Source organism: Gadus morhua, chromosome 13 (genome assembly GCF_902167405.1).
Source record: "Gadus morhua chromosome 13, gadMor3.0, whole genome shotgun sequence".
Taxonomy (NCBI): Eukaryota; Metazoa; Chordata; class Actinopteri; order Gadiformes; family Gadidae; genus Gadus; species Gadus morhua.
The window spans coordinates 20,694,827-20,720,374 of NC_044060.1; the positions used below are offsets into that span (position 1 = coordinate 20,694,827).

The 25,548-nt window shown below is 45.1% G+C and overlaps 2 protein-coding genes across 6 annotated transcripts in view; one reads left to right on the forward strand and one right to left on the reverse strand.

Annotated features, from left to right (window-relative positions):
• Positions 1 to 9,033, reverse strand: part of shq1 (SHQ1, H/ACA ribonucleoprotein assembly factor) — a 41,585-nt gene extending 32,552 nt beyond the window's left edge. The window contains exons 1-7 of one of the 4 annotated variants that reach the window (XM_030374201.1): positions 8,926 to 9,033; positions 8,052 to 8,250; positions 7,871 to 7,935; positions 5,562 to 5,690; positions 5,267 to 5,439; positions 5,017 to 5,129; positions 4,431 to 4,528 (exon numbers count right to left, since the gene is read on the reverse strand). In XM_030374201.1, the coding sequence (XP_030230061.1) occupies positions 4,431 to 4,528; positions 5,017 to 5,129; positions 5,267 to 5,439; positions 5,562 to 5,690; positions 7,871 to 7,935; positions 8,052 to 8,194 (721 nt within the window). In that variant the 5' untranslated portion in view covers positions 8,195 to 8,250; positions 8,926 to 9,033. Of the gene's footprint in view, positions 1 to 4,430; positions 4,529 to 5,016; positions 5,130 to 5,266; positions 5,440 to 5,561; positions 5,691 to 7,870; positions 7,936 to 8,051; positions 8,251 to 8,835 lie in introns of all 4 variants that reach the window. The other 3 variants (XM_030374203.1, XM_030374202.1, XM_030374204.1) reach the window with 3 other exon arrangements.
• A 698-nt stretch (positions 9,034 to 9,731) lies between these two features.
• gxylt2 (glucoside xylosyltransferase 2) lies at positions 9,732 to 25,014 on the forward strand. 2 transcript variants are annotated; one of them, XM_030374206.1, is made up of 7 exons: positions 9,732 to 10,153; positions 14,271 to 14,466; positions 16,456 to 16,587; positions 20,191 to 20,442; positions 21,229 to 21,352; positions 22,826 to 22,998; positions 23,710 to 25,014. In XM_030374206.1, the coding sequence occupies exons 1-7, from the start codon at positions 9,879 to 9,881 to the stop codon at positions 23,884 to 23,886; spliced, it is 1,329 nt and encodes a 442-aa protein (XP_030230066.1). In that variant the 5' UTR covers positions 9,732 to 9,878; the 3' UTR covers positions 23,887 to 25,014. The 2 variants fall into 2 exon arrangements, with proteins under 2 accessions (XP_030230066.1, XP_030230065.1); XM_030374205.1 differs by having other exon boundaries at positions 9,733 to 10,153; positions 14,268 to 14,466.
• Positions 25,015 to 25,548: the final 534 nt, after the last annotated feature.

Genomic DNA, 25,548 nt, shown 5'->3' on the forward strand with positions numbered 1-25,548 from the left:
CCCCTTGCACACTCACAAGCCACATGCACACACACGGCCATCTGCAACCGCAGGCATGCACCCTCACCCATACACATGTGTTGAGATTTCAACACACGCATCTAACTATGAGTGAGATGTGCGGGCGTGCCCGGCCACTCTTAAGCAAGTGCACGTGAGCGGAGCCGAGGCCAATCCCCGGAGGCTGCAGTGGAACTTGGCTCTGCAGCTGAAGGAGATTCCTGCTGCATTACGTCATGCCTCTGCTCCCTGCAGACACTACCTGCAGCGCACTCTGCTGCCAACACAGCTGTGGGAGCCGCACGTGCACACACACACAGGCTTGCACACACACACACACACATCATGGTACAAAACAACGAGGCTGAATACATAATCACACCCATCGGACCAAGACGGCAAGCGAAAGCACACACACACACACACACACACACACACACACACACACACACACACACACACACACACACACACACACACACACACACACACACACACACACACACACACACACACACAGTAAGAGAAAACACACAAAGACACACGACCAAAATAGTAAGAGAAAGCTCCCACAGAGCAGACTGTAGCACATAACGACAAGGTGGAATACATAATCATAGCCACCAGACACCAACACAGCAGCATAGTAACAGAAAAAACACACACACACACACACAAACAGAAAGGCACAACAAAGGGAGGCAGAAACCACACACACAGAAAGGGAGAGACACATGTGTACCAACATAAGCAAGCTTCCAGAAAACCCTAACACAAAACAGAGAGGAACACAATAGAGAAACATGTAGAGGCCACTTACACACACACACACACACACACACACACACACACACACACACACACACACCCCTCCTCCATTGGGATTGAGAGAAGGAGGGATGGCGGGTGGCAGGAGCATCCCTGTGCCCTGTATGCAGCACTCCTCCTCCCCCTCCCCCTCACCATGACAGTGCGCTGAGTGCAGAGGAGCAGCTTGGGATGTGATGAAGGCTTTGCCGTCGTCTTTGAGTCACGATGAGAAACACTCCCATTAAACAGCAGCGCTTAGGAGGCTGTGTGGTGTTGTTGATGCCTCACCAACTGGCAACATGAACACGCTGGTAACTGCATTTGAAGGCACTTAATAAGCAGAAGACGCCTTGGAGTGTTGGGGGGGACGCATCGAGTATTCCAGAGTTGCTGCGTTAGGGTGTGACATGAAAGCAGCCCCGACATCAGGTGTGTTAAAATATGGGCTGTTTTTCTCTACATCGTACCCCAGAGCTCTGGGGTGAATTACAAATGCATGTTTACAGTAAAAGTCTTATATGAATTTAATGTATTCATAATTACACATGATATACGTCTGATGTTGCTTAGTTCATCAAAAGCAATGGGCCAATCAAGCATTTTTAAGTGGATGATTAATTGGATCTGGCCTTAATGGGAGCGAGGGTTGCACTGATGATGGAGTGTTTTAACACCTGGACCCATTTCCAGCAATGGAGACCGGGCCGCCACAGGCTCATTGGTGTTGTCTACATGGGTCCCACGTCCCTGCTGATAAGAGGGGTAGGGTGTTTGGCTAGTGGGGGTCCCTCAGGCTTAAGGGGTGGGGTTTGGTATGTCGCATTATCTTCAAACTGCCCAAGGGTTAAAAAAGGACACCATGGGTTTAGGTAATGGGTTGCGTGTGGTTGGAGTTGGTGGGGGGGACTTAGTATGGTCATAAGGTGTGTTGGAAAATCCAGACTGAACCACTTGAAAAGGCCACGGTAGAGCCGTACTTAAATGTGAAAAGACTGCACCCCATAGGTCAGCATGTGATAGGAAGCAGAGTAAAGCTTATCTTAATGTGTCCAAAGGTCACCGTAACACTCTCCACATCTGAGTATAGTCACAACAAAGTGGCCCCCAGGTAGAGAGAGGGAGAGAGAGAGGGAGTGAGTATAGAGAGAGAGACAGAGAAGAAAAATAGAAAAAGCAAGAGAGAGAGAGAGAGAGAGAGAGAGAGAGAGAGAGAGAGAGAGAGAGAAAAGAGCGAGAGACAGGGAGAGAAAAGAGCGAGAGACAGAGAGAGAGAGAGAGACAGAGACAGAGACAGAGAGAGAGAGAGAGAGAGAGAGAGAGAGAGAGAGAAAAGAGCGAGAGACAGGGGGAGAGAGAGAGTAGGCCGTCAGGTCCGTTTAGCGGGGGCCCTGTGTGAACCGGGGCCCCTGGTGGACAGCTGGGGGCTGTCAGCGTATACCCCCAACGCAGGAAGAGACACAAAAGGGGCCCGTTTCTACTTCATTAGCACTTGTGTCCGCGTCCATCTGTCACTTGATGTATCTATCAGACATGGCCGAGGTGAGCGCCGGCAGGGGGCAAAACAAAACCACAGAGATCTGTGAAGGCCCAAGAACTGTGCCAAACTACAGCTTAAAGTGTGGTTTATCAACGACCCGAGGACGCTGAATTAAATAGAATAAAACTAAAAAAACAGCTCCGATCTGTGACAGAAGCGGTTGGCCTGGACTGGCCGGCGCCGCGGCCGTGCTCAGCCGGGGCTAATGCTGTTGAACCTGTCAATCAAGCCATTAGCTTTAATTTGGCCCATTTATCCGCGCACGGGCTGCCGAGGCAAGCACTCCGTCTCTCAGGACGCAGTGTGAGGCGAGGGATAGAGAGAGGTGGAGAGACAGAGGGATGGGGAGGGAGTGAGGCAGAGAGGGGGAAATGGAAGAGGAGAAGGGAGGGGGAGGGAGGCAGAGAGGAATAATGGAGAGGGGGAGTACCGATGTGGGGAGAGAGAGGGACGGGGAGGGAAATAGAGAGGGCAAGGAAGGAAGGAAGAGAGGGAGAGCGAGGCAGGGAGAGGGGCAGAGATAAAAAAAAGAGAGTGCGCGAGTCGGAGGGAGGGAGTCACACAGATAGATAGATGGAGGGAGGCATGGAGAGATGGAGACAGATGGAGCGTAATGCTCTGCTGAAGGAGGGCCCTGTTTGTAGCTAATGGCGTGTGCATCTGAGGGATAGACGCTCCTCCATAATCGGCCACCGGTGGCGGAGGAGTGCGGCTCTCTCTGAAGCCCTGGCGGAAACACCCTCTCCTGTGTTAATGCTGACGGTTTGATGTGCTGTAACCTCCCCCAGTACCCACCTCATGCCATATAACACCCGTGCACCATCAGTCAGTCGGAGCTCGGAGCTGTGCGCCTGGTAAAGTAATTGGTAGTGGAGGAGCTCTCAGTAATTCCACGATGTGTTACACGGAGCGCGATCCACGATTGCACTCTCTATCACCAGGTGATAAATGGAGTGACAAAAGGGGAGGTTTCTCGCAGACAATCGGGCGTGACCACGCAACGAGAGTTTCCTGATCACAAGTCAAATTACAATGGACGTCTGTCATATCAGACTGCAGTTTATTTCAAACAAGTTGCACTGTGGTCAATGTCTTGCTATTTCCCATTGTACAGCTTGCATACAAAATCTGTCCAAGTCTACGACTGTAGCTATAATATTGTTCAGCGACGACATTAAAGTCCACTCGACTCCTTTTCTCCACTCTATTGTGGTCTCATCTGAGCGCTTGCCAGATGAAGATGCTCAATATAGTGAGAACCAGGGACAACACCAAGTCTTATTCAGCCTGTTGCTGGCAGTAGTTAATGTTAAGGAAGATATATTATGTTTTGACAGGGTACCACAGCCACTGTAAGAGGGCCTATTATCTCACCATTCAGCTCATGGGAAACAGGTAATTTGGTGTGCATTTCAAAAAGAAATCATGAGACACAATGAAAGGTTTCTGGGTTTCCTCAACACTTTTATGACAAAGCTAACCATCATGAAGATGGTTTTAATTGGACACACAGATAATGAGGAAATGTGTCTGAATCTGCTGATTTTTTTTGCTACCTTATGCCACCTTCTGGCCAGGCCATCATTTAGCAGGGTTTCTACCCGTTCATTTTCTATGCCTCAAAATTAAAGAATAAAGTGCAACTCGGGAAGGACCATTGTATTCGGCACACCATTATGGGGACTAATCATCAAAAGAAAGAGATAATTAGACATTATCATTGACAACCCCAAATATGGTATTAAGAGCTCTGTCGAAGCCCTTAATTATACAAAATTATAGCCTCATAAACTGAAACAACCGTAGTAATGAAAGCACTGAAAATTAAAAACCATATGAGACTAATAAAGTGTTTTCTCATCAGGACCAGCCAATATGTACACAAGGCTTTTTTATATTCAAAAAGGTCAAAGTCAAAGGTATTTTGCCCAAAGGTATTTTGCTACATCCGAAAAGTAGGAGGAAAAGGAGGGGAGGGAGAGGGATGGAAAGCGGTTTATAGTGATTAATATTGACATTGATAACCATAACCGCCCAGCAGATGTCCCAGAGAAGGTGTCGGGGTAGGATGGGGACGACTCACCCGCCTCCCCCTCTGGCTCTTGCGCGGGGCTCAACGCCGTCCACCACGGCCTGAACTTCAACAGGCCCTGGACCACGTCGTCCTCAAACAGGTCAGACCTGTGGATGGAGCAGCGTCAGCGAGGCACACAGGGGCTCGGTGGAGGAAGACCAGAACGGGGAAAGCTGTTTAATTTAAGTTTTCATTTCAACCCATTTGCGTATGGGCTGCCGCGGGTCAAAATGTTGGAGTGACGCAGCTTGACACGGTGATTTGTCTGAAAACCTTTCAAGCGCTGCCCCCATGGGGGCTGCACTCGTCAAAATGCTTCAATGGTTTGGGAAATGGGAGGTTTCAAGCACTTCTTTTTCTATGGGTAAACGAAAGAATTACCCGAATGACCGGGATTCAAAAAACATTTTGTGTTCAAGAGCTTTGAGGTTCATTTTGCTGCCCTCTTGTCGTTACAGTGCGTGTTGCCAGGGCGACGGGCAACTACCGACTACATATTCCACGGCCGTGTTCCCCGGCGCTGGGGGCAAAATCGCTTAACCATAAATGAATAAAAACCCCAGAGGGCGAATGAAAGCGCGTTAGGGCCACTCACAGGTAGTGGTCCGGGGAGAAATCCAAGCCCTCCGCCTCTCGCCGAGCCCGCCGCCGCTCCGCTGCCGTGGTGGCGTCGGGGTTCTTCACGTCAATCACGTCGCTGAGCTCCTCCTGTTGACACAGACCACGCCGTGTCGCTCAGCTAAGCCTCAACCCACTTGAGGTGCCATAATGGAATCAATGGAGAGCCGTGACCCGGGGACTCCTCTTGGCAGAGCAGCCGCCGTGCCGCCGGCACGCGCGCTCACCTGCAGCCTGGCAAACACGCCGGCCCGCTGGTTGCCAAAGCCGTACTTCTGGAGCTCCGCCAGCTCCGCCTCGGAGCTCTCGGTGTACACTTGCTGCTCCACCTGCCAGTCGTACTCCTCTTCGTCCTCCCCCTCGTCGTCGCGGGGTCCCTCCGCGGCGGCTCCGCCGGCTTCTGAAATGCCAAGCGGGTTAGGGAACGCCGACGACCTGCGGTGCCGTCGGGCGGCTGTAGAAAAGGAGCGCCCGCGGGCAGACGAGACAGACACAGGGGACATGGCTTGTTGCGGCCCTCACCAGCGCTGACTTCTTCCACCAGGGGCCTGGCCGAGCGGGAGCCTTTAGGGGCCAGCAGACTGGTCAGCATCTGGAGACCCTCAAAGTGTTCCCCGGGACTCTCCTTTGGGACTTTGAGAGTGAACAGCCCTAGAGGAATCCGCAAATAATTATTATGGCTGCTGTTACATTCTGCCACAGCAGTGATTTGGTTGGCATAACAACGTCCAGCCAATACAGTTCTCATGGCAGTAACTTCATTGAAAACACTTCCCCCACCAAAAGAAAAATTCCTGTGGAAATGATTGTATGCTGTGTGTTTTCCCCCTAATACAAAGAAATCTATATTATGAGAGCATCGCTTTTTTTTCTCCCGTTGCTAAAATGGTTTTCACTTTTGTAGAGAAGTTTGACATTTAAAACTCCCCCTCTCTAGTGTCAGGCTTCAACGGTTTGTTTGGGCAATTTGGAGAGATCACAGAGTGTTGACTCATGCATATGGCACCCACTCACACTCTTTCTCTTCATGTTCCTGTTGGATCTCTGAAAGATGATCAGAAGCTTGATAAAAGGTCTGTCACTCCCGTCATTTGCTGGATGTCACTTTCAGTTTTTCCCATGGATGACAAAATACCCAATTGTATCGTGGCCATCATGAAGATAGCCCTCATTAAAATAGGCCAAAACAAATATTTTGTATTTTTACTGACTTTTTCTGTAATCTCGCATCTTATGAAGTTTTAATTGGAACAGCAAGGTTTGAAAAAATTGGGACTTCTGGGCATCTAGTATTCCACAAATGTTGATATTCACACAATTTCTCTCTTTCGAATTTAGGAATATCCTCAACTTTCGTTCACCAGCAGTTAAATTCCTTTCTCAACAACCCACACATCTTCACCCAGGAGCACCCATTGCACCCAGCCTCTCCCCCCTCCGGTCTTCTTACCATCTCCTACGTCGCTACGCTTTCGACATTAAGTAGGTGCTAATCATAGAAACAACTCATTAATGAAAAGAACACAGTTTGAAGCAAATCCATACAACGACTCCAATTCAACACAGAAACCCCCTTTACGGAGCTCCTTCAGACCTAGCCTATATGTATCGGGCAATAGCGCTTGACAATGCTTTCCAACTGGTGTAGGGATAATTGCCTGTGCTGCTGCGAGTCTCTCTCTTGATGAGGCTGGAGTGCACCAAAAGAGGGGTCCTAATGGTTCGCTAATTATATCTCTAAATAAGGATGCACATTAGCGCAGCGGCTAGAGAAGCAGATGCTGCGGGCTAGTCGCGTGCTAATTGGCCAACGAGATGTCAGAGAGAATACGGTTGCCGATGTGCCCTTTACGGCGGACTCCTTTGGAGAAAGAGCACAAGTCAATGCGCTGTAAAAGTTAAAATATGGCGATGATAAAAAAGGGGACAACAGGGAGCATGGGATATTATTTAAGGAAAACATCCTGAGAGGCTAGAGGCTTACGACGCTGGAATAAGGTGTTTTCTTTAAGTGAGCGATGGATGGGATATATATTTATGCATTCTGTTGGTTTTTGAGAATAACACCCCAAAACTGGTGTATATTGGAAAAGGAAATAAGATAAGTGCTAGCCACCACTCTGGATCCATCAAACACAAGCCTGCAGGTTGTAATCATATCTCAGTGACAGATGGGTCCAATGGCCCCTCCAACGGATAGAAATAACATGCTTTGTAGATTTATTGGCTGCGTCCACTTGATTGACTGATTGACAAAGTAATGACACTCGGGGGATCTATTACAGACAGCAGCTGGAGACATGTATCAGGACTCTATTTAGGATTTTGACAGCTAGGGGCATGGCTAGTTCACGTGCCAACAACAGGCCATACTGTACTGGGTTCATCCCTTTTTTCTTAAACAGAAACCTGACACGCAAAAACTGACCTCAGGGGAAAATCATGACCCTGTGTGTAACATGAGCCACTGCAATCGCTCTCTCTGATTGGCTGACATTGCCACTTGGCCGATCTCCATTTATTATAATAATAATGAATACCACCAACTACGTGGATTCAGTGTATTTGGTTGCTCTTTAATCTATGTCAGATCAATAAATCTGACAATGATTTGATTTATGTAGAGATGGGATGAAGCCTGGTCAAATAGAAAGCCAGCAGGGGTATAAGTAATGTTTCTCAATTCACAATACTGTATAACTGTATAAGTAAAATGAAGTGGCAAAAAAATAAAAAATAATATGCACATTGTGTGATCTTTTATCCTCTTTCAAATCATGTCCAAAAGTTAAATCAATCTATCTTGATCAATAACAAATATCATGTCTTACCTTTATCAATATCAAATGAGGCTTTTTCCCTTCCATCTTCTACAATTCGTCCTGGTAGAGTTAATCTGCAAATTATAATTAAGGTACATATAAGGTACAATACACAACATAACTCCAGACACACAGACACACACAACTGATAAGGTCCACAAACCACACTTCTAACTATCTCAAGACTCACCTGAGGAAGTAGGGCTTCGCATAGAACTTCAAATCTGTCCCATCGATGTAGAGGTCGAACTCTGAGGTCCTGGTATAGGGCACCCGGACCACGACGGTCAGACACTGGCCGTCTTGGCTCAGCTCGAATGCCGGAGTGATCATGGTCAACACCAGTTATCTACAGCAGATCTTCTGGAAACGTGTCCATATAGTGAGTCCTGGTTTGTCATTCACACAAAACATAAAGTGGCAGATTTTGATGGTCTGTCTTTGACTACAGAGAGGACAGTTGGTGTAAACAGTTATTTCACAGTCTGTAGAAAATTATAGCTATTCTAATTGGAAGTTGATGAAAAACAACAGGGAAACCCCTTCATTCGTGGGATAAATATGGAACGTAATTAAAGGGTTGTTACATTAAGGATAAGATTAATAGTCTACACTTAACTGTAGTCATAGCTGAAACAAACTGGTTAAACGACGCCACCTAGTGACGAACTTATTCTGCTGTTGTGGTGCATGCAGCGCAGCACACGTGTGTGCCACATTGACATTAGCAGTGAGTGGTCTGGTCTGTCAACAAATAAACTGTTATAGCTCCTCGTGTAGCCCAGTCTAATAATTGGGTTGATGTTAGTAAGCGTTGCACCATCACATACAAACACTTATGTTAATGTGGACGCAATCTATTATTTTTTAACGATTTTAGCTTGTAATCTAAACTGAGCTTACTAGCAATCAAGTTTTCAATGTTGTGGCTATACTGGCATGCTAGGCTAGCTCTGCTAGTAGAATTTACTTACAATGCTTGGACTGTACTGTCAAGGACTGATTGTATACATTGAAACAGTTAAGAGAGAGAACCCGACACGCAAATCATTAAACGGAATTACCGAAAACAAATCTTTTTACGAAGAAATCTGCGTTGGATGTTCGGAAAAAGCATCACATGCACCACTTTTTGGTAACGTCCATGTTTTACCGTACTGGAACGAATATAGGGGCAAGATATTTTCAAATGGCCACATATGAACATAACACATAGCACATTGTGATAGAAACCACGTTAGGGATCAGTCCGGTTATATTTGGTAGCTTAAGGCCTGAAACGTGGAATAAGTATGTGTTCACTATTCAAATTTAGATATTTTTTTATCATATGGAACACATGAATGTAAAGTAAAACCACATAGGCCTACACTAAGAACAGGGTAATTTAGTATTGATTGACTTTTATCGAAACTACAAAATCCACAGGGAATTCAGATTCGCGTGAGTAAAGAGGGAGATAACTAAGGATGTCTACATGTAGGTTGTGGAAATGTAGGATCCATCCAAGCCCATTTTGGCTGAGCGTAGAACACCATAGACACATTATGTAAATGGATAAAGAGTATAGAGAGTATGCATCCCATACTATTAGAATCGTTGCTATTATGTACATAAATATGCACACCTGTTGCAGAATTTCCTGTATGCACGCAAAGCTTTCGCATACATTAACGTGTTAATGTGAGTTTGCGTAAAAATAAAGAATGATATAAAAATGTTAAAAGTCACTTGTAACGTCTCGGTATCTCTAAAAATGTGTCATATATTTTCCTCTATTTAAATACAGCGCAGAAAAGCACGGCGCGTCTATCATGAGTCTTACGGGGAAGTGATCAAGCCACTCCTCCGCTTGAAATGTTTCATGGTTGCGCTAAATCCATCTTTACTCAATGTCGTCTGCAGCTAATGCAGTCGAGGAGCGCTATTAAAATGTCAACTCGTTTTGTTTTTCGCGAATTGTAGCCATGAGAGGAGATTTTTTTCCCTCGTTTAACTTTCCGACCTCGGTCTCACAATGCGAATTCATTGCAAACTATTTGTAATCGCTGTGTGTTTGGGAGTTTTTCTACTTTTGTACTTTTTCGGTGGGAATTCTGCAGACGAACAGCTCTTGAAAGAAGTTAAAGAGGACAACCCTTCTCCATCTGCCCCGTCGGAAGTTGTACATAAGGTAGCATCAAAGTTCACATACAGAAAACACCATGAACTTAATGTTGCTGCAGGAGAGGCACCCAAGGAGCGAAAGAATGGAAACAGTATCAACAGAGTGGCAAACGTTAATACAAAGAGGTGAGGATTTTATCGCATCCTCATTTGCAGTGCTGATAGATGATGTCCATGCTGTTACCATTTTGAACAGATAAGTATGGCAATCATTCCATAGTTAACCTTCTGTGCTGCGGTTCTTTGTAGTCGAAACTAATGCAAAAGGACTGGGCAATTGCTTCTGCAATTTCTTCAACGGGGCAATTCTCTGCCATTGATAGCATAGCATGTGTAGCGTATTTAATGCTCAAGGGCACTGGGAAGCCACTGATAGGGCTGTCAAGGGAACAGCTGCTGATTTAAAAACAACTTGCAAATAAACATGGCTTCAACCACCCCTCCCTTCATGGTCAGGGTGAGCTCATTCCTGATTTCATCAAGTTCTTGGCTGCATTTCCCCTCTGCTTAGGAGGACTGCAAACTATCACATCAAAGCCAGTTCTCCACGGACAGCCAAATATAATGGTTTATATCAAGTAGGCTACGTCTCTTGTGGATGGTGAAGACATGGAGTCACCTTAAAATACACAAAAACTATTGTAGCAATATAAATAATAATAATGATGATTAGGAAGAATGGATCTACTCATAAAGAAAAAGGAATTGACAATGCATCCACTCGTTCATATTTATGATTGATTTATTACCTTACTGTTAATTCATATAGGCCTGCATGATGATGTGTTTGTGTGTGAATGACACGCTTTGCATTGGTTTGTGGACGACAATAAGGGATGGGAACGGCAAAGACTACACTCATGGCAGTCACAACACATCAAAGTCCTGTCAGCCATGCGGACAATGGGACTTGGCTATTCCTGCGTTATACTACATGTCCACCTTTTTCTAGTTCTCTCCTCCTTGGCGCCTCTTTGTTTCCCTCTGGGCTGAATGCCACGATAATGTAACGGAACAAAGTGTGTTCTGGGGGGAAGGGAGGACGGTTCTATTCCGAAAGCCTCTTTCTTGGATGTTGTGGAGACTGGTGGAGCAGATAAAACGCCATCCAGGCATTCAGGCCTCAGTGTCTACTCACACAAGCAAGTGTGCGCGCCAATGATAAGGGAGATGGGGTGAGAGGGTCAACGGTGACCACGGAAAACACGTAACGGTCTTTGGCACAGCATACGCAACAGGGAGAAGTGCTGTGATTAGGGAAAACACAGCCCTCACAACTCTACCTAACCTCCTCTAGTTAAAATACAATTAAACTGGAGTCGAAATCTAATCCCTGTTTTTTGTTTTTGTTTTTCCTGCAAGAATTTTGAGTCTTATAGATTGTGTCAAAAAAACAAAAGATGGTTACTAGTAATACAGCTGTTACGACTGGTTTTTAAAGCAACAGACATTTTTACCAGACATTGCTTGATGCGAAGCCATCAAGGAAGAGAAGACACTAATACCATCACAGAATACATCTGAATGCTTATTTCTTTTTGACCCGAGGAATTTACACTAGGTTTGTATAAATCTGGCAGCAGACTGATTTCCTGCTCAGCGCAACTAACGCCAAACCACGTTGCGTAAAACCCCCATGGTGGCTCTATCATTTCCTCTGGACACATGACACTATTTCCTGTGCCTGTGGCCAAAAATACAAGGGTAAGCTTCAGCCACTGTCCCCCAACATAACTTTTGTTTTAAAGTAAATTTGTTGTAGTGTAATGACACACCACAGGGACACCCTGTCTGCAAAGGCACAATGGGTGGGGTGGTCACCAAACCCCCTAATGAACTTCTGCTTCCGTTTTTATGAATCGCTTTTACTATTTAGAAACTTTAATCCAAAGCCACTTGCGTTGAATTCCGATACATGTCATTGATTAGCAGCTAGGTTAGGCGGCTTGCTCTAGCATCACTGTGGGGAATTAGGGGGTGGGGGAAATCGAGCCCTGTACCTTTATGGAAGGGAGCCACTACACTATTCTGTCCCCTTAACTATCCTATCAAACCATATTCAAAGCAAGTCATCATAATCAGTGGTGAGAGCGGCGTCAATTATGAAAGAATTCAAGGTAACGACTCACTCTATTAGCGTAACATTAGGCACTTAAACAAATGTTCCCCTGTAGGACTCGATGCCATAACTCCCTGACGGGGACTGTCTTATCGATGTAGCCGGAGTCACTTAATTGGCCCTCGCGCGATGGCAGTTATATCTGTACGTGGTAAGAAAGGCTAGGGCAGGGAGTGGGGGGAGTTGTGATGGCAACAAACGATACCGGGCTGCCATGGAACAAGAAATATTTGTAAAGAATGAAATATATTCCATAGTCTTGAATGTTTTAGCATTAGCGTGGCCGGTTGCTTGTTTTTCAATGAAGAAATTTGCATTTTCTCATAATTAATTAATTGTTACATTGTTTGAAACATGAAGGTCGAGGCCTGTATTACGAAGGATTTAATTAGTTTATCAACATATGCCTGAATATATTTTTTATATTGTTATACAGTGTGTTCATTTTAATTGAGCTTTTCCTTTAACACCAGCCACACCCAGAACCATGGGTGAATCATAGCATCAATGACTCCCCTTTATGCCTTATCAGAAGCACTTTGGAGGGACAGGTGGATGCTGGATCAGGTTCTAATCTCGCTTGCTACACCCAGGGAGGGTAAGGGGGAGGGCATGGAGGTAGCAAGGTCAGGGTAAAGGTTTAAATGCCCCCTGTGTTCTGTCGTCTCCTGGAATAGTGTCCTCTGTGTAATGGAGCCTCCCCCCCTGCCAAATATCACCAGTCGAAGCTGATATATTATAGGCATTAAAGTTAAACGTTTGGTACAATCTCTCTCCGGAGAGGGCAAGCATACTCAAAGGGTCTTTTAAATCAAGTTAATCTTCAAAACCCCCCTCCCCACTCCCGCTTTTTCCAGCTCTCTGAAGACCGAGGAACAATCCGAACGATTCAACAGGATATTAGATCGGAATGATGTAAAGCCCGTTCTGTGTCCCCCTTTTGAAAACAAAAAAAATTGGAAAATAAATGATATTATCTTTGGTGCCAGGATGCTGACCGTTACCAGATGAGGCAGAGTTTCGCAACGCACAGCCACATCTGCATGGCTCGCTTAGTAGCCAATAGAAACACAACGTTCCGTTGCATGTTACCAATTGAGAGAAGAGGATGCCTCTCGGCGCAAGCGGGAGACGAAGGGAGGGGGACTGTGAGTGTGTGTGTGTGTGTGTGTGTGTGTGTGTGTGTGGGGGGGGGGACGGGGCGGAGGGGGAGGGTGGCAGTTGGCGACCTTGAATGGGCCTTGGGTTTTGTACTGCAGTTCTGGGCACCTTCTCATTCATCCTAATCAGTGTCTCATTACCGTCCCCCAGCCGTGCAGAACACCACGCGGTGCGTCTGGGAGACGCCCCAGGGGCCACCTGTCCAACTTCACCCTCCCCTTCTTCTTCTTTGTTCTCTATCTTTTCGTCTTTTGTTCGTATGAGTGGACATTTTTTATTCGCTTTTTGCCCGGGGAATGTGTTGATCCGGTCTTGTTCTTTAAATATCTGTTCATGAACTAATGGTTTTGTTCCTTTTTTTGGGGATCTTTACATCTATTTATAATTACGTCAGCCATATGGGTCCATCGCCAATGGTAGTGTTTATTTGAAGTAATGTACACAAAGGACTAGCTAATTGTGTTCCAATGAGCTGCCCTCCATGGTGGTGACTCAGTGCTTTGTGCTGCTGCCCAATATATGTCAAATGAACTAGTTTTGTTTCTTAAAAGCTTCATTTTGAACTGTCTCCTTTTGGGAGAACAAGGCCTGGAAGCCTGTGGGTAATGCAGCAAAGAGTTTTGTGAGTGAGGGGGGTGGGGGAAGGCTGTTTGGGGAACATTACAGGCAGAGAGTGGGGTCTTTGTAGGAATTACTTTGGGGGGTGCGTCACATATGTTTGTCAAGACTGTGGTGATGTGCCACGTCTGGAATGCCTCAGAGGCAGCCCGTCCTCACGTTTCAGCTGCTTAGCCCTCATAAACCCATTAAGGAGCTGTCAGTACCGCGGCACGTTCCGCAAGAGACAGGGCCCTTCTTCAAAGGCGACCCCGTCGACGATGGCTGATTGACAGTTTGAAGCAAGATGTGCTCATCAGCTCTGAGAGATTCTATTGTCGTTCATTAATCTTTTTTCTTCAGTAGACTGAAGACGAATGGCGGGCGGCCGGGGTCGCGGCGGGCCCCTGCGGAGGAGGTCATGCACCTGGCAGTGGTGGCCTGTGGGAACCGGCTCGAGGAGACCCTCATCATGGTCAAATCGGCTCTGCTTTTCAGCGTCAAGAAGATCAAGTTCCACATCTTCGCGGAGGATCCCCTGGCTGCCCACTTTGAGAAAGGGGTGAGTTCCTCGCTGAGGGTCATGCTGAGACGCCAGGACTTGTTTACATATTCTGGAAGTGTTTTATCCGTCTTAAAAGGGGCTGGCGGGGGGGGTTGAGTTGTCTGGCAGAGAAACACTGTGTCCAGTCTCATCAATCAGCAGATGTGAATCCCAGCAGCTTGATGTCATCCACCACGACGACCCCACAGGGGGTGTGCGGCGAGATGCTTCCGAGCCCAGGAAGTCTCTCGGCAGGGCTCTGAGCTGGAACACGTTAAACTGTCCTACCTGCTACCAATCCGTCCTCCCCTGCTGGGCAACGAACAACATCAAGATCGCAGGGGATTCGCTTGCGCTTGTCTCGAGTCACTCTTTATGCCGTTCAGGCGTTTGAACCTTTTTTTATCAGGAGCGTAAGGCAGCACGTTCTGATCGCTTCCTTCCTCGGGAGTCACCTTCACAGCAGCACTCGCCGCATGTTTTTTTAATGGCTAGTTATATTGTTAGCAGTCTGGCTTTTAAGGCTGGTTCATCGCAACATGATTCTTTAAATGTGTGTTTACTATGTGTGTGCTTGTGGAGAGCTCTTCATAGACCGAGAAAATCAGGATGACAGGGAAATGGTCCTGTTGATCTATTAATGGCTAGCCTTTTAACTCTGTTTAATCACAATGTGAATTTTTTAAAAAACTAAAAGTCTGTGCATTTGTGTGTGCCAGCTTATGCACTGTTGGTTGTAGTTTTCACAGGAACACTAGAGACGAGTACTTTGCAAGAGAAATCCAAGTGGAAGGGTAATTTCCAGTTAACACCCTGGTGTGTGTGTGCGTGTGCGTGTGCGTGTGCGTGTGCGTGTGTGTGTGTGTGTGTGTGTGTGTGTGTGTGTGTGTGTGGAGGGGTTATGTAAACACAGCTGCAAAAGGGGCTCTTTGATATTCCTGAAAAGCGTGTCAGTGACCAAACTTGCCAATTCCATCCACCAAACCTGAACCAGCAGTAGGCCTTTCACACATGAACTCTGGATGAACTCTGGAGAAGGTGGTCCGGAGATTATCAGGAATTGCCCTTTCACACATGCAACAAGATAAGCCTCATCAAACGTATTGGAGGTACTCGTATATACTTTAGGCTAGGGCTGGCTTCTGGGTAGAGCGTGAAGGAGGCAGGACATGAAAGTATGCATTGGAAGACGCAGTGTTTTTTATCTAGAACACATCTACGTCCTAAACCATCAAGGGTCTTTGGTTCCTTGTATCTATCTTTCGATTTCTGCGTTTGCCCTTACAGAGGGAAGTTAACAAAACCCTTGGGTTGTCCAGAGACTTTTGGTGCATCTGTGAAAGGCATATAGGTCTTCGTGGCCATATAGTTAATCGGGAAAACAACAATTAACTAATAGGGTAGGGGTTGGGCATGTTGCTCAGGGATGACTTTTAGTCAACCCCGTTTATGCAATGCTAAAACTTTGTCTGTCTGAAGTTTGGCCTTCAGAGGTTGTTGTAGTAACAGATGTAATGTATTATGTTGTGAAGTATACCTTTGCCCAAAAAAAACCCATCAGTATATCTATAGAGCAGTTTTAACAGATTCTGATTGCGCCCCTTTAATTGGTAACATCATTGAAATTACTTTAGATCATTGCCTACAGAAATGCCCAGGTTATTTTAAGTTATGAGCTGGTTGATATTATACATGTTGTGACTTCAAAATGTAATTCATTCTATGGACGAGGATTAAAGTACTTATATTTTAACTTGTGAAAAATATCTACTAAGATTCTAAATAGATAGTAGTTTGATCTTCAAAATTGCATTTAATTTGACATTCTTTCCCAAAATGAATGCATGTAGATGTGCATTGAACAATTGATGACCATTTCAGAACGACCGTTATGTTTGGGACACAGCTGGACCATAGATTGAACCTTTTGAACCTGTGATTCCACAGGTCTGTCTGAGCCCACCAGCCTACAAGCTTTCCCCATCTGACAATACTTGTGTTTTTCAGCTGGGCCAGTGGCCTAGGTCCATCGCAGCCAAGTTCCAGCACCAGATCTACCCAATCACCTTCTCCGTTGGCAACCAAGAAGAGTGGAAGAAGCTGTTCAAGCCCTGTGCTGCTCAAAGGCTCTTTCTACCGGTAAGGCAGACCCACTGACACACATCCAGCCTTCTTCAACGAGCGGCCATCTTAGCTCTTAACGCTAGCTGGGTAGGGGCAAACTGAATGCGGAAAGAAAGTCCACATAGACCGGTTACTGCCGGCATTCAGCACCATGATTGTTTGAACAGCCAATTCATTGAAGTTATGTCCTTTTTCAAATTGATAATTGAATGTCTATATTGGAACAAATAAGCAGGCTACGGTGACAAATAATGTTATTTAATTAAGGATGGGCCTCGCTGGAGCCATTGATTTCTTGTCTTTTTTTTTCCTGCTTTCTGAACCCGCTAAGTCACCATGTAATTGACTTCCTGAAGACATATCACTAATCAATTCAAATTTTTCCGTTGATTCAAGGAAAATTCACACATACTGCTGCGGTATGCAACTCCACACACACTGAGTGTTTCGTTACGTTTAATCAATGATTTTAAATGTACCTTGTTGTTGTTCTAATCTGAAGAAAAGACTTCATTCATCAACAGCTGTCAATTCAATTAAGCATTTGCTTGGTCTTTCATATTTACTACTCCACGTCTGCGTGCTCTACCTGCGATGCATGATACATGCTGCTCATTGTTTTCATTCACTTCAGCTTTATGTGACTTTTAAGTTAAGAGGCTATACTTAAAGTAAACGATATGATCAACTAATTTGATACTACACTGTGGTTACACTGCACTTGCTTTTTGATCATCCCAAATAATAGTGCAAAATGATCCCAACTGGCATACATACGTCATCATCACATCATAATACATCATCGCCAAGTGTCCGCTGCTTAGCAGAACAACAATGGGTAACAACACAGAGAACACAACTGGCACTTTACAGAATTTGTTGCTTATTTGGAGCCGTTCTACTCTCTCACTGAGCGTTTTATACACTGCCAAATATGCCGTTTTATGCACGCCTTTTTCGTGCCACGGTCTGCGCATTTACACTCCCCGAGGTAAATTGCCTGCTTGAGCGACAACCCCAATTTACCCGCCCGGACCCTGCACACATTGGCGGATTATTGGGTTTCATTCTGTTTTAAATGCGACGGCTCCGCGGTTCCAGGTGTGTGGGGGTGCTTGGGTAGAGGTGTTGCTGCGCTTTCTCCACAGAGACAACACAGCATATGATCATGAGCAGTTCTAACTGGAGAGAAAGTGAGATCCGCGAGTATGGCGTCACATTAGTGCCATAATGCACTAACGTGATAAAAGATGCATTCGGGCGTATTACATTATTCCACACGCGTAGATATTAACTGCGAGCGCGCAAATGATCTCTGCGCGCGCAAAACAGCCTCTCGCGCGCGCAAATTACCTCAGCGCGCGCAAAACAGCCTCTCTCGCGCGCAAATTACCTCAGCGCGCGCAAAACCTCTCGCGAAAGATGTTTTTACGCTCTCGCTCGAATTTGATTTTGGCACTATGGGGGAGGGAACCAAGGCAGGGCGGGCTTTCCTATGATTGGCTGTTTCTGAAGCGCGATATTTGATTGACAGCCCTCCTCAGCTCTCCTCTCATTCAATTCTGAATTGTACAGTTAATGGCTGAAACGATAGTTACTTATTGTAACTCTAGATTCTATGAGTATAGGGGCAGCCTTTTAAGGCTATCGATATTGGGTTATCCCTAGGCGTGAGCCGTAGCACTGAAAGTTTGTAATCCCCGACCACCAACAGCGTGGGCCTCAATAACGTCCGCGTGCGGCGTGCCTCAACGACGTCCGCATTTCGCAGATATAGTCGGGTGCCGGCGGACGTTCTGCTCCCAATAAACAGCTTTTCTTCAGCTATTTAAAGGACAATGAGGCCGACACTTCAAAGGCTGCGCCTATACTCATAGAATCGGGAGTTACAATACGTTCAGCCATTTACTGTACAATTCAGAATTGAATGTGAGGAGGGCTGTCAATCAAATATCGCGCTTCAGAAACGGCCAATCACGTTTGGCCGTTTCACGTATCGCCCTGCCTTGGTTCCCTCCCCCCTAGTGCCAAAATTAAATTCGAGCGAGAGCGTAAAAACATCTTTCGCGAGAGGTTTTGCGCGCGCTGAGGTAATTTGCGCGCGCGAGAGGCTGTTTTGCGCGCGCTGAGGTAATTTGCGCGCGCGAGAGGCTGTTTTGCACGCGCAGAGATCATTTGCGCGCTCGCAGTTAATATCTACGCGTGTGGAATAATGTAATACGCCCGAATGCATCTTTTATCACATTAGTGAATTATGGCACTAATGTGACGCCATACGCGAGTGGCTGATCATGTGAGAGAAGGTGATGCAGTCGTATCAAACAAGATGTTGTAAGATGGTGCGCTCTACGAGAGAGGAACTGTCCTTACTAGTTTTTTGTCGGGATAAAAAACAAGTGGTCAGCAAAATAAAGAGTATGTTGCAGTTTTTGTACTTTTGTTGTATTAAAATAGTTGATTGCGTTTGTAGCCTACACTCAGACGTGAAGTTATTGTGGCATGCGGGTGTCTTCATTCATAAAAATTAAAAACATTCGGGGGTATGCAAATTATTCTAAAGAAGTCCAGACTCCGTGCATAACCCCGCCTTCTCCAGTGAACCAAGAACGGGGGATTTCTGATCAAACACTCAACTTCGCTATCGCACCAACGTGAACACAATCGTGAACCGCTTGCCGCCATGATTATTGTTTAATGGGAAAGGGTCGCATGGACCATACGTCATCCAGCTCAGGTTGCGTATCCGTGCGTGTGCGCGTGTCGGCTCATTAGCATCTGTACCGTGGCCTGAGCACACCTCCAAAGTGTGCTCAGGCCACGGAATTGAACTGTACTTGAGTACGGTTGGCGTGCTCACATCAGCCAAACGATCTAGACTTTAGGGCCGCACTAGGTGTCAAACGGACTAACGGTACAGATGGCCTAGTGTGAGTGCGCCCTTATGCCGCTTTTCCACCGCACATGTAGCTCGACTCGACACGACACGACTCGACACGACTCGACACGGTAGCAGCGCGGGTCCTTTTCCACCGCAAATAGTACCTCCGGGACGTGGGCGGGGTCGGCTGCGCGAAAGGGCCGTGACGTATTTTTGTACGCGACGCAAACAACCCCTACGTAACCCACACATGGACAGAACCCACATAACAACAATGGAGAACATCGATGCGATGGTATTCGTGTTCGTATTATTAGCTGGCATGTTGAAGAAGTGGAATATGTTGGCTGCGGCGCTGCTATGGCTGTTACCAGCATGGTTGCCATGTCGCTCTCGTGACTTCGTCACACTCTCTGGCCAATCAGTGGCCGGCCGTCTGCCGACGTCACCTTTTAGCATCGGCTCAGCCGCTTGGAACCTAGAGCGAGGCGGTACTAGAAAAAGCAGCCACTTCAGGTACCAGATACCATGTTTTCGCGGTGGAAACGCAAAAAAGGCGAGCTGAGTCGAGTCGAGTCGAGTCGTGTCGAGCTGGTACCATGCAGTGGAAAAGCGGCATTAGACTCTGCTTTGATTGGACTCGGTCTTGACTCCGGCTTGACAAGCCCTGGTCTTGGACTCAACAAAAGTGGTCTTGACTACAGCTCTGGCTCTAACCTCTGGACTTCTCTGCCCCCTAGGTAATCCTCAAGGAGGTGGACTCACTGCTCTATGTGGACACAGACGTGCTGTTCCTCAGACCCATGGACGACATCTGGGCCTTCCTGAAGGAGTTCAACAGCACCCAGCTGGCGGCCATGGCCCCTGAGCACGAGGTGCCCAAGATAGGCTGGTACAGCCGCTTTGCACGCCACCCGTTCTATGGCGTCACAGGGGTCAACTCTGGGGTCATGCTGATGAACCTCACCAGGATCCGCAGCACAATGTTCAAAGTAAGTACTCCTTCCGTTCGGTCAGCTTTTCACACACATCTGTTGTTTGTCTCAGATGTGTTAGTGTGTTAATCTCCCCACCTGCTCGTGCTTACTGAAAGTCTCTTAAGATAAAACGGCTTGCTGAATTGCTAAATAGTCCATCGTAATGGTAATAGTCAAACACACTATTATTAAAACATTGGTGAGTTGAGATGTTCTAAAAAAATATATGTATCAGTTTATTAAAAGCTATCTTAAAATACACACTAATTATAATTTAAGCTAATGCAAACGGTTTATTTTTGGCCCTCAAGGCTAGCCATCTATGTTTTATTTTGAGTTTAAGCTTGGCTTGTTTAATCTTGGCTTGGAGCCTGACTCTTTTCAAAGGGACTGAGAAGAGAACTCTCAGCAGCCTTTGATTGAGGCGGTGTGATTGCCACGCTTACATCCCAGCGCAGAGGAGGTATTGGCGGCTTGCCATTACCTCAGGCAGTAAACTGCAACTTGGGAGCAGAAATGGAAACTCTCAATCACTCTCACTCTCTTATATTCTCTTATACAAACCCCCGGGTGTCAAAAGTAAAGCAGCTCTGGAGGGAAAGGAAGGAATGGATGGATAGAGGTATAGAGAGAAGTGGTTGGATAGGGAGAGAGAGGGTTCTGGAAGGGTAGAGAAAGAGGGACAAGGGTAGAGAGAGACAGAGGACAACAGAGAGCCGAGAGAAAGGAGGAGGGAATTAAGAGTGATCCTTGTTGGCATTCCCAACTAGGGTTCTTAAAGTACCTTGTGTCTTATTTCAGAATAGCATGATCCCTGATGGCCTCTCCTGGGAGGACCTCCTTCACCCTCTCTACCAGAAGTACAAGAACCACATCACCTGGGGAGATCAGGATCTCCTCAACATCATCTTCCACTACAACCCAGGTGGGCGGCTGTTTGCAGCTTGTTGCTGTGGAAGACTCCCTTGATAGCTGTCTGTCTGTCCGCCTCCCTCTTTCTTGCCCTTTTTTTCCATCTCTTTCTGCCTTCACTTACCTACCTCCTGCCCTCTTGCCCTATATCTCGCTCTTTCAAACTCTTGCGATCCCTCTTTTTCACACACACACACACACACACACACACACACACACACACACACACACACACACACACACACACACACACACACACACACACACACACACACACACACACACACACACACACACACACACTTAATGGTGCTATAACTGGTTATGAAACTTTTTGCAAAAACAGTAAACAACATATTGGAATACTAATCAATGCCTACACATCGATTCCAGGGACTTATTGCCCACCTACTTTCAATGTCTTAATGTATTGCAGGGTAGAACATTGATAAATGTCAGTACATTCCTCTTTTCTGAGTCAATGTTTTTGGTTAAAATAGAGGTGGGGATAGTGCTGCCTCCAAACTCTTTGGTCATGTGTGACGATTTGTAATCCAGCTCTGTTTTAATTCTTAATAAAGTAAAAGGACAGTTGGTGCAGCAGCCTGTAGCATGAATATAAATTTGTAAACGCACAATCCTGGGGTAAGTTCCCTTTGGCAATGTTTGTCTGAAAACAGCCCTGTGGGTGTGTGTGTTTACAATAGTGTTGGTGTATGTATTTGGGTTGCGGTGTTTAATTGCCACTCTTTTAGCAAAAGCAGTAAATCCACGCTTGATATTTATTTATCTAGAGGTAAAAGCTTTTGAAATGCTTTTCAAATAGGGAGCTTTTCAATTCTGTATCAACATGTCCACATGTGATGGATTAGACTGATCTTCTCTCTTCATCCCTTGATTGCTCAGCATAGTCTGCAATAAGAAGATACAGCACAATGTTAAGGGTTTTATTTCAGTCTGGGATGTGACAAAAAACATACGTAAGAAATACAACGAACTAACACAATGCAATGAAACGGGCCTGCCCAAGAATGACGGATAAGATAAATCCTTGCATGACACTCGCAAACAAGCCAAAGCCTTTCTACACAGCTTTTAGTCTTTTGATCCTGATTGCACATTGATTTATTGCATTGTGGCAACGTCTAGCCTAACATTATCGTTGTTATTACTGTCATGATTATTATTACTATTGTTACTGTTATTATCGTCGTCTCAAATGTATGATTGTTACTTGTTTTACTGTCGTTCGTTTTGCTTTGTTTTTTGATTTTTTAGCACTTTGGTCAGCTGTTTTTTTTTTTTTTTTTAATGTGCTTTACAAATAAATTTACATTTACATTTACATTTACACATTTATATGTAATGTATCGACTAAATCTTCTTGGGACTTAATTTGTATGTGATGATGGGTGATGTTTAAACATCTCTCTCCCCTACTCTCTCACTCTCATTCTGTTACTCTATCCCTCACTCTCTTTCTTAGAGTGTCTCTTCACCTTCCCCTGCCTCTGGAACTACAGGCCAGACCACTGCATGTACGGGAGCAACTGTAAGGAGGCTGAGGAGGAGGGGGTCTCCATTCTGCATGGCAACCGCGGAGTGTACCACGACGACAAACAGCCAGCCTTCAAAGTGATTTACGACGCAATACGGGATGTAAGTGAGACAAGGCATAGTTGTTTGGATTTTCAGGAACAATGAGTCCCCGTGAACGGGAGAAACGGGACAGATAATGGAAAACATATGGTAAAATATTGCATTCACAAAAAACATAACATGTTATTTTTGGTGGACAATAGGATGCTGTGAGTACATCCACACTGACCATGGGTGGTGCAAGATGTGAAAAAGAACACCGCATTCCCTTTTGTAAAAACAATAATATTTGTGTATTCTACTACTAAAGACATCCTAAAGAGTATAAAACCACTGAATAGTTTGCACAGAACATGGAAAAGTTTACCAAATGTATTTCACCATTCCCAAACCATGCCAAACACTAGAGTTAGCCTTGAGTAACCCAACACGGCATATTGTTTTTATTATTCTGTTTGTCTTTCATCTCCGGGTTTCATTTCCCCCGCATATTTAATATTTTGGCTTGGAATTATAATGTTGGGTTCATTTCCTGGCAGTGGTCAACGCTACTTCTACTTCCCTGAGATTAAGCTTCTTAAGGACTAGTGCAGTAGTCATTTCTGAATTAACCCATCCGTCTTCCTTCTGTTGCCAATAACATTTGATTATTTTTGCCACATCAAGGAAACCCCAGCTTTTGCACCACAACTCAACTAACATCCACGGCTGTGTTTCATTATTTATTTACTCTCTCTCTCACCCTCTACGTCCTGCTCTTCCTTTCTACAGTTTCCATTGGAGGACAACCTCTTCCAGTCTCTGTTCTACCCCATCCAGACCAAGTTTCTGGACACGGTCAACACCCTGTGTGGTCGCATACCGCAGGTGTTCCTCAAGCAGGTGGAGAAGACCATGAGGAAAGTGTACGAGCTGAAAGTGGTCCGCCATGTGCGACCGCATCACTGACCGACTGTGATGGAGCCACCCGCTACCCATGGAGAGAGTGGCCCCATCCCGCCTGGCATTTAACTTACACTCTACATTTCTTACACCGTAAAGGACCATATCTTTCCTGGGGATTTTAACGCCAGAAGTTCTCAGAAGAAGGGAGAGTCTCAGGCATTTGACCTCTGAATAACTCTCTCTTGTGTTCTCGCTGTGTATTGGGCCCAATTCCTGACACTCATTTTTAAATGGCTATGTAAGCCTCAGGACTGCTTCTTGTCGTTGAGTGGGTTATTACTCCTATGGTAAACAGACATGCACACAGTGCTGGTCAGTGGTGCAGTCGAATGGGAGTTGCCTTATTGAATGATAATATTGTGCACAGTGACAAAAATATGTGAAGACAAATGCCAGCCTGATTTAATAAAGGCAGTACGAAATGTATGTCGTCTACATTTTAAACTCAAGTGGAAGTTAGATATAAATGTTTCTTATTTTAATGCAGATTAAAGTATTTGCCTTTTTTTACTCATTTTATTTCATTGAGCATTGGTGACCGAGCAAGGTTAACAGAGATTTGATACGATTTTCTACTTCAAGTAAGTACACATATCCTTTTCTTTTTTAAATATGTGAATTTTTCTCCAAACTTGTTTTTTGTGTGAATCTGGTCTGAAATCTCCAACTGCCGCTGACAGTATTACAATCGAAGAGGAAAACATGGTGTTATAATGTTACACACCAAAAAATGCACTTTCACATCAACATCTTGATGAAGAACTACAATTAAGGACTTTTGGATGAGCTTTTAGTCAATATTTATGATAATTATACACCGACAAATGTACAATAGAAATATGACTATGAATAATAAGAAAGTGCTATCATAAAATAAGTGAACATACAAAAGACTATGTGCCATGTTAATTGTTATTCCATTGCCATTTTATGTTTATTATACACACTGCATGTCCATGCTACGATACCTTTGTTAATCGCAACAGAGTTTGTTGTTGAGAATATGTCTAAATTGACCAAAATGATGTGTTCTGGTCTATGTCTACTTCCCAAATTATTCAAAATGAGGAATGGAGAATTTAAGTGCATTCAATTATATTGTTTTAAAATAAAAGATTAACTTAATTTGTAGATTGGTGTGGTCATGTTTTTTTATAACAAAGGATTGTCCATTTTAAGCCCAAATTCATGGAATTGTCGTTTTTTTTGTGCAGTGTAACAGTGTAAATCGGCATAACACAAGCATGATTGTTAGTCTAATGAATGCTTCGATAAGCGCCCTTGGGGATAGGTGTACATAACAATTTAACTGTGTAATTAAATTTAGCACAACTTAGTGTAAACGGATCAAAACATCCTTCACTAATAATTTTTTCCATCATCACCGTTTCAAGTATGATCCGTTGTTGGCTAAATTCCGATTGCACTAAATTCCGATTTAAATTGCCATGAAAATGCAATGGATTGTCCGACAATCCCCTTAAGGAATTTAAAGTCCACCCCTGTGGGTGTAATATGATATCTGAATGCATTTTAACTAGATGGATACCATTTTGTACAATAGTTGTCGAGGGATTTGGTGAAACGCGTTAGAGCATAGAGCCCTGGGGCAGCTTGCTGCTCTGCCACTCCATGATAGTATGTCTGGAATGGCTTTTTAATATG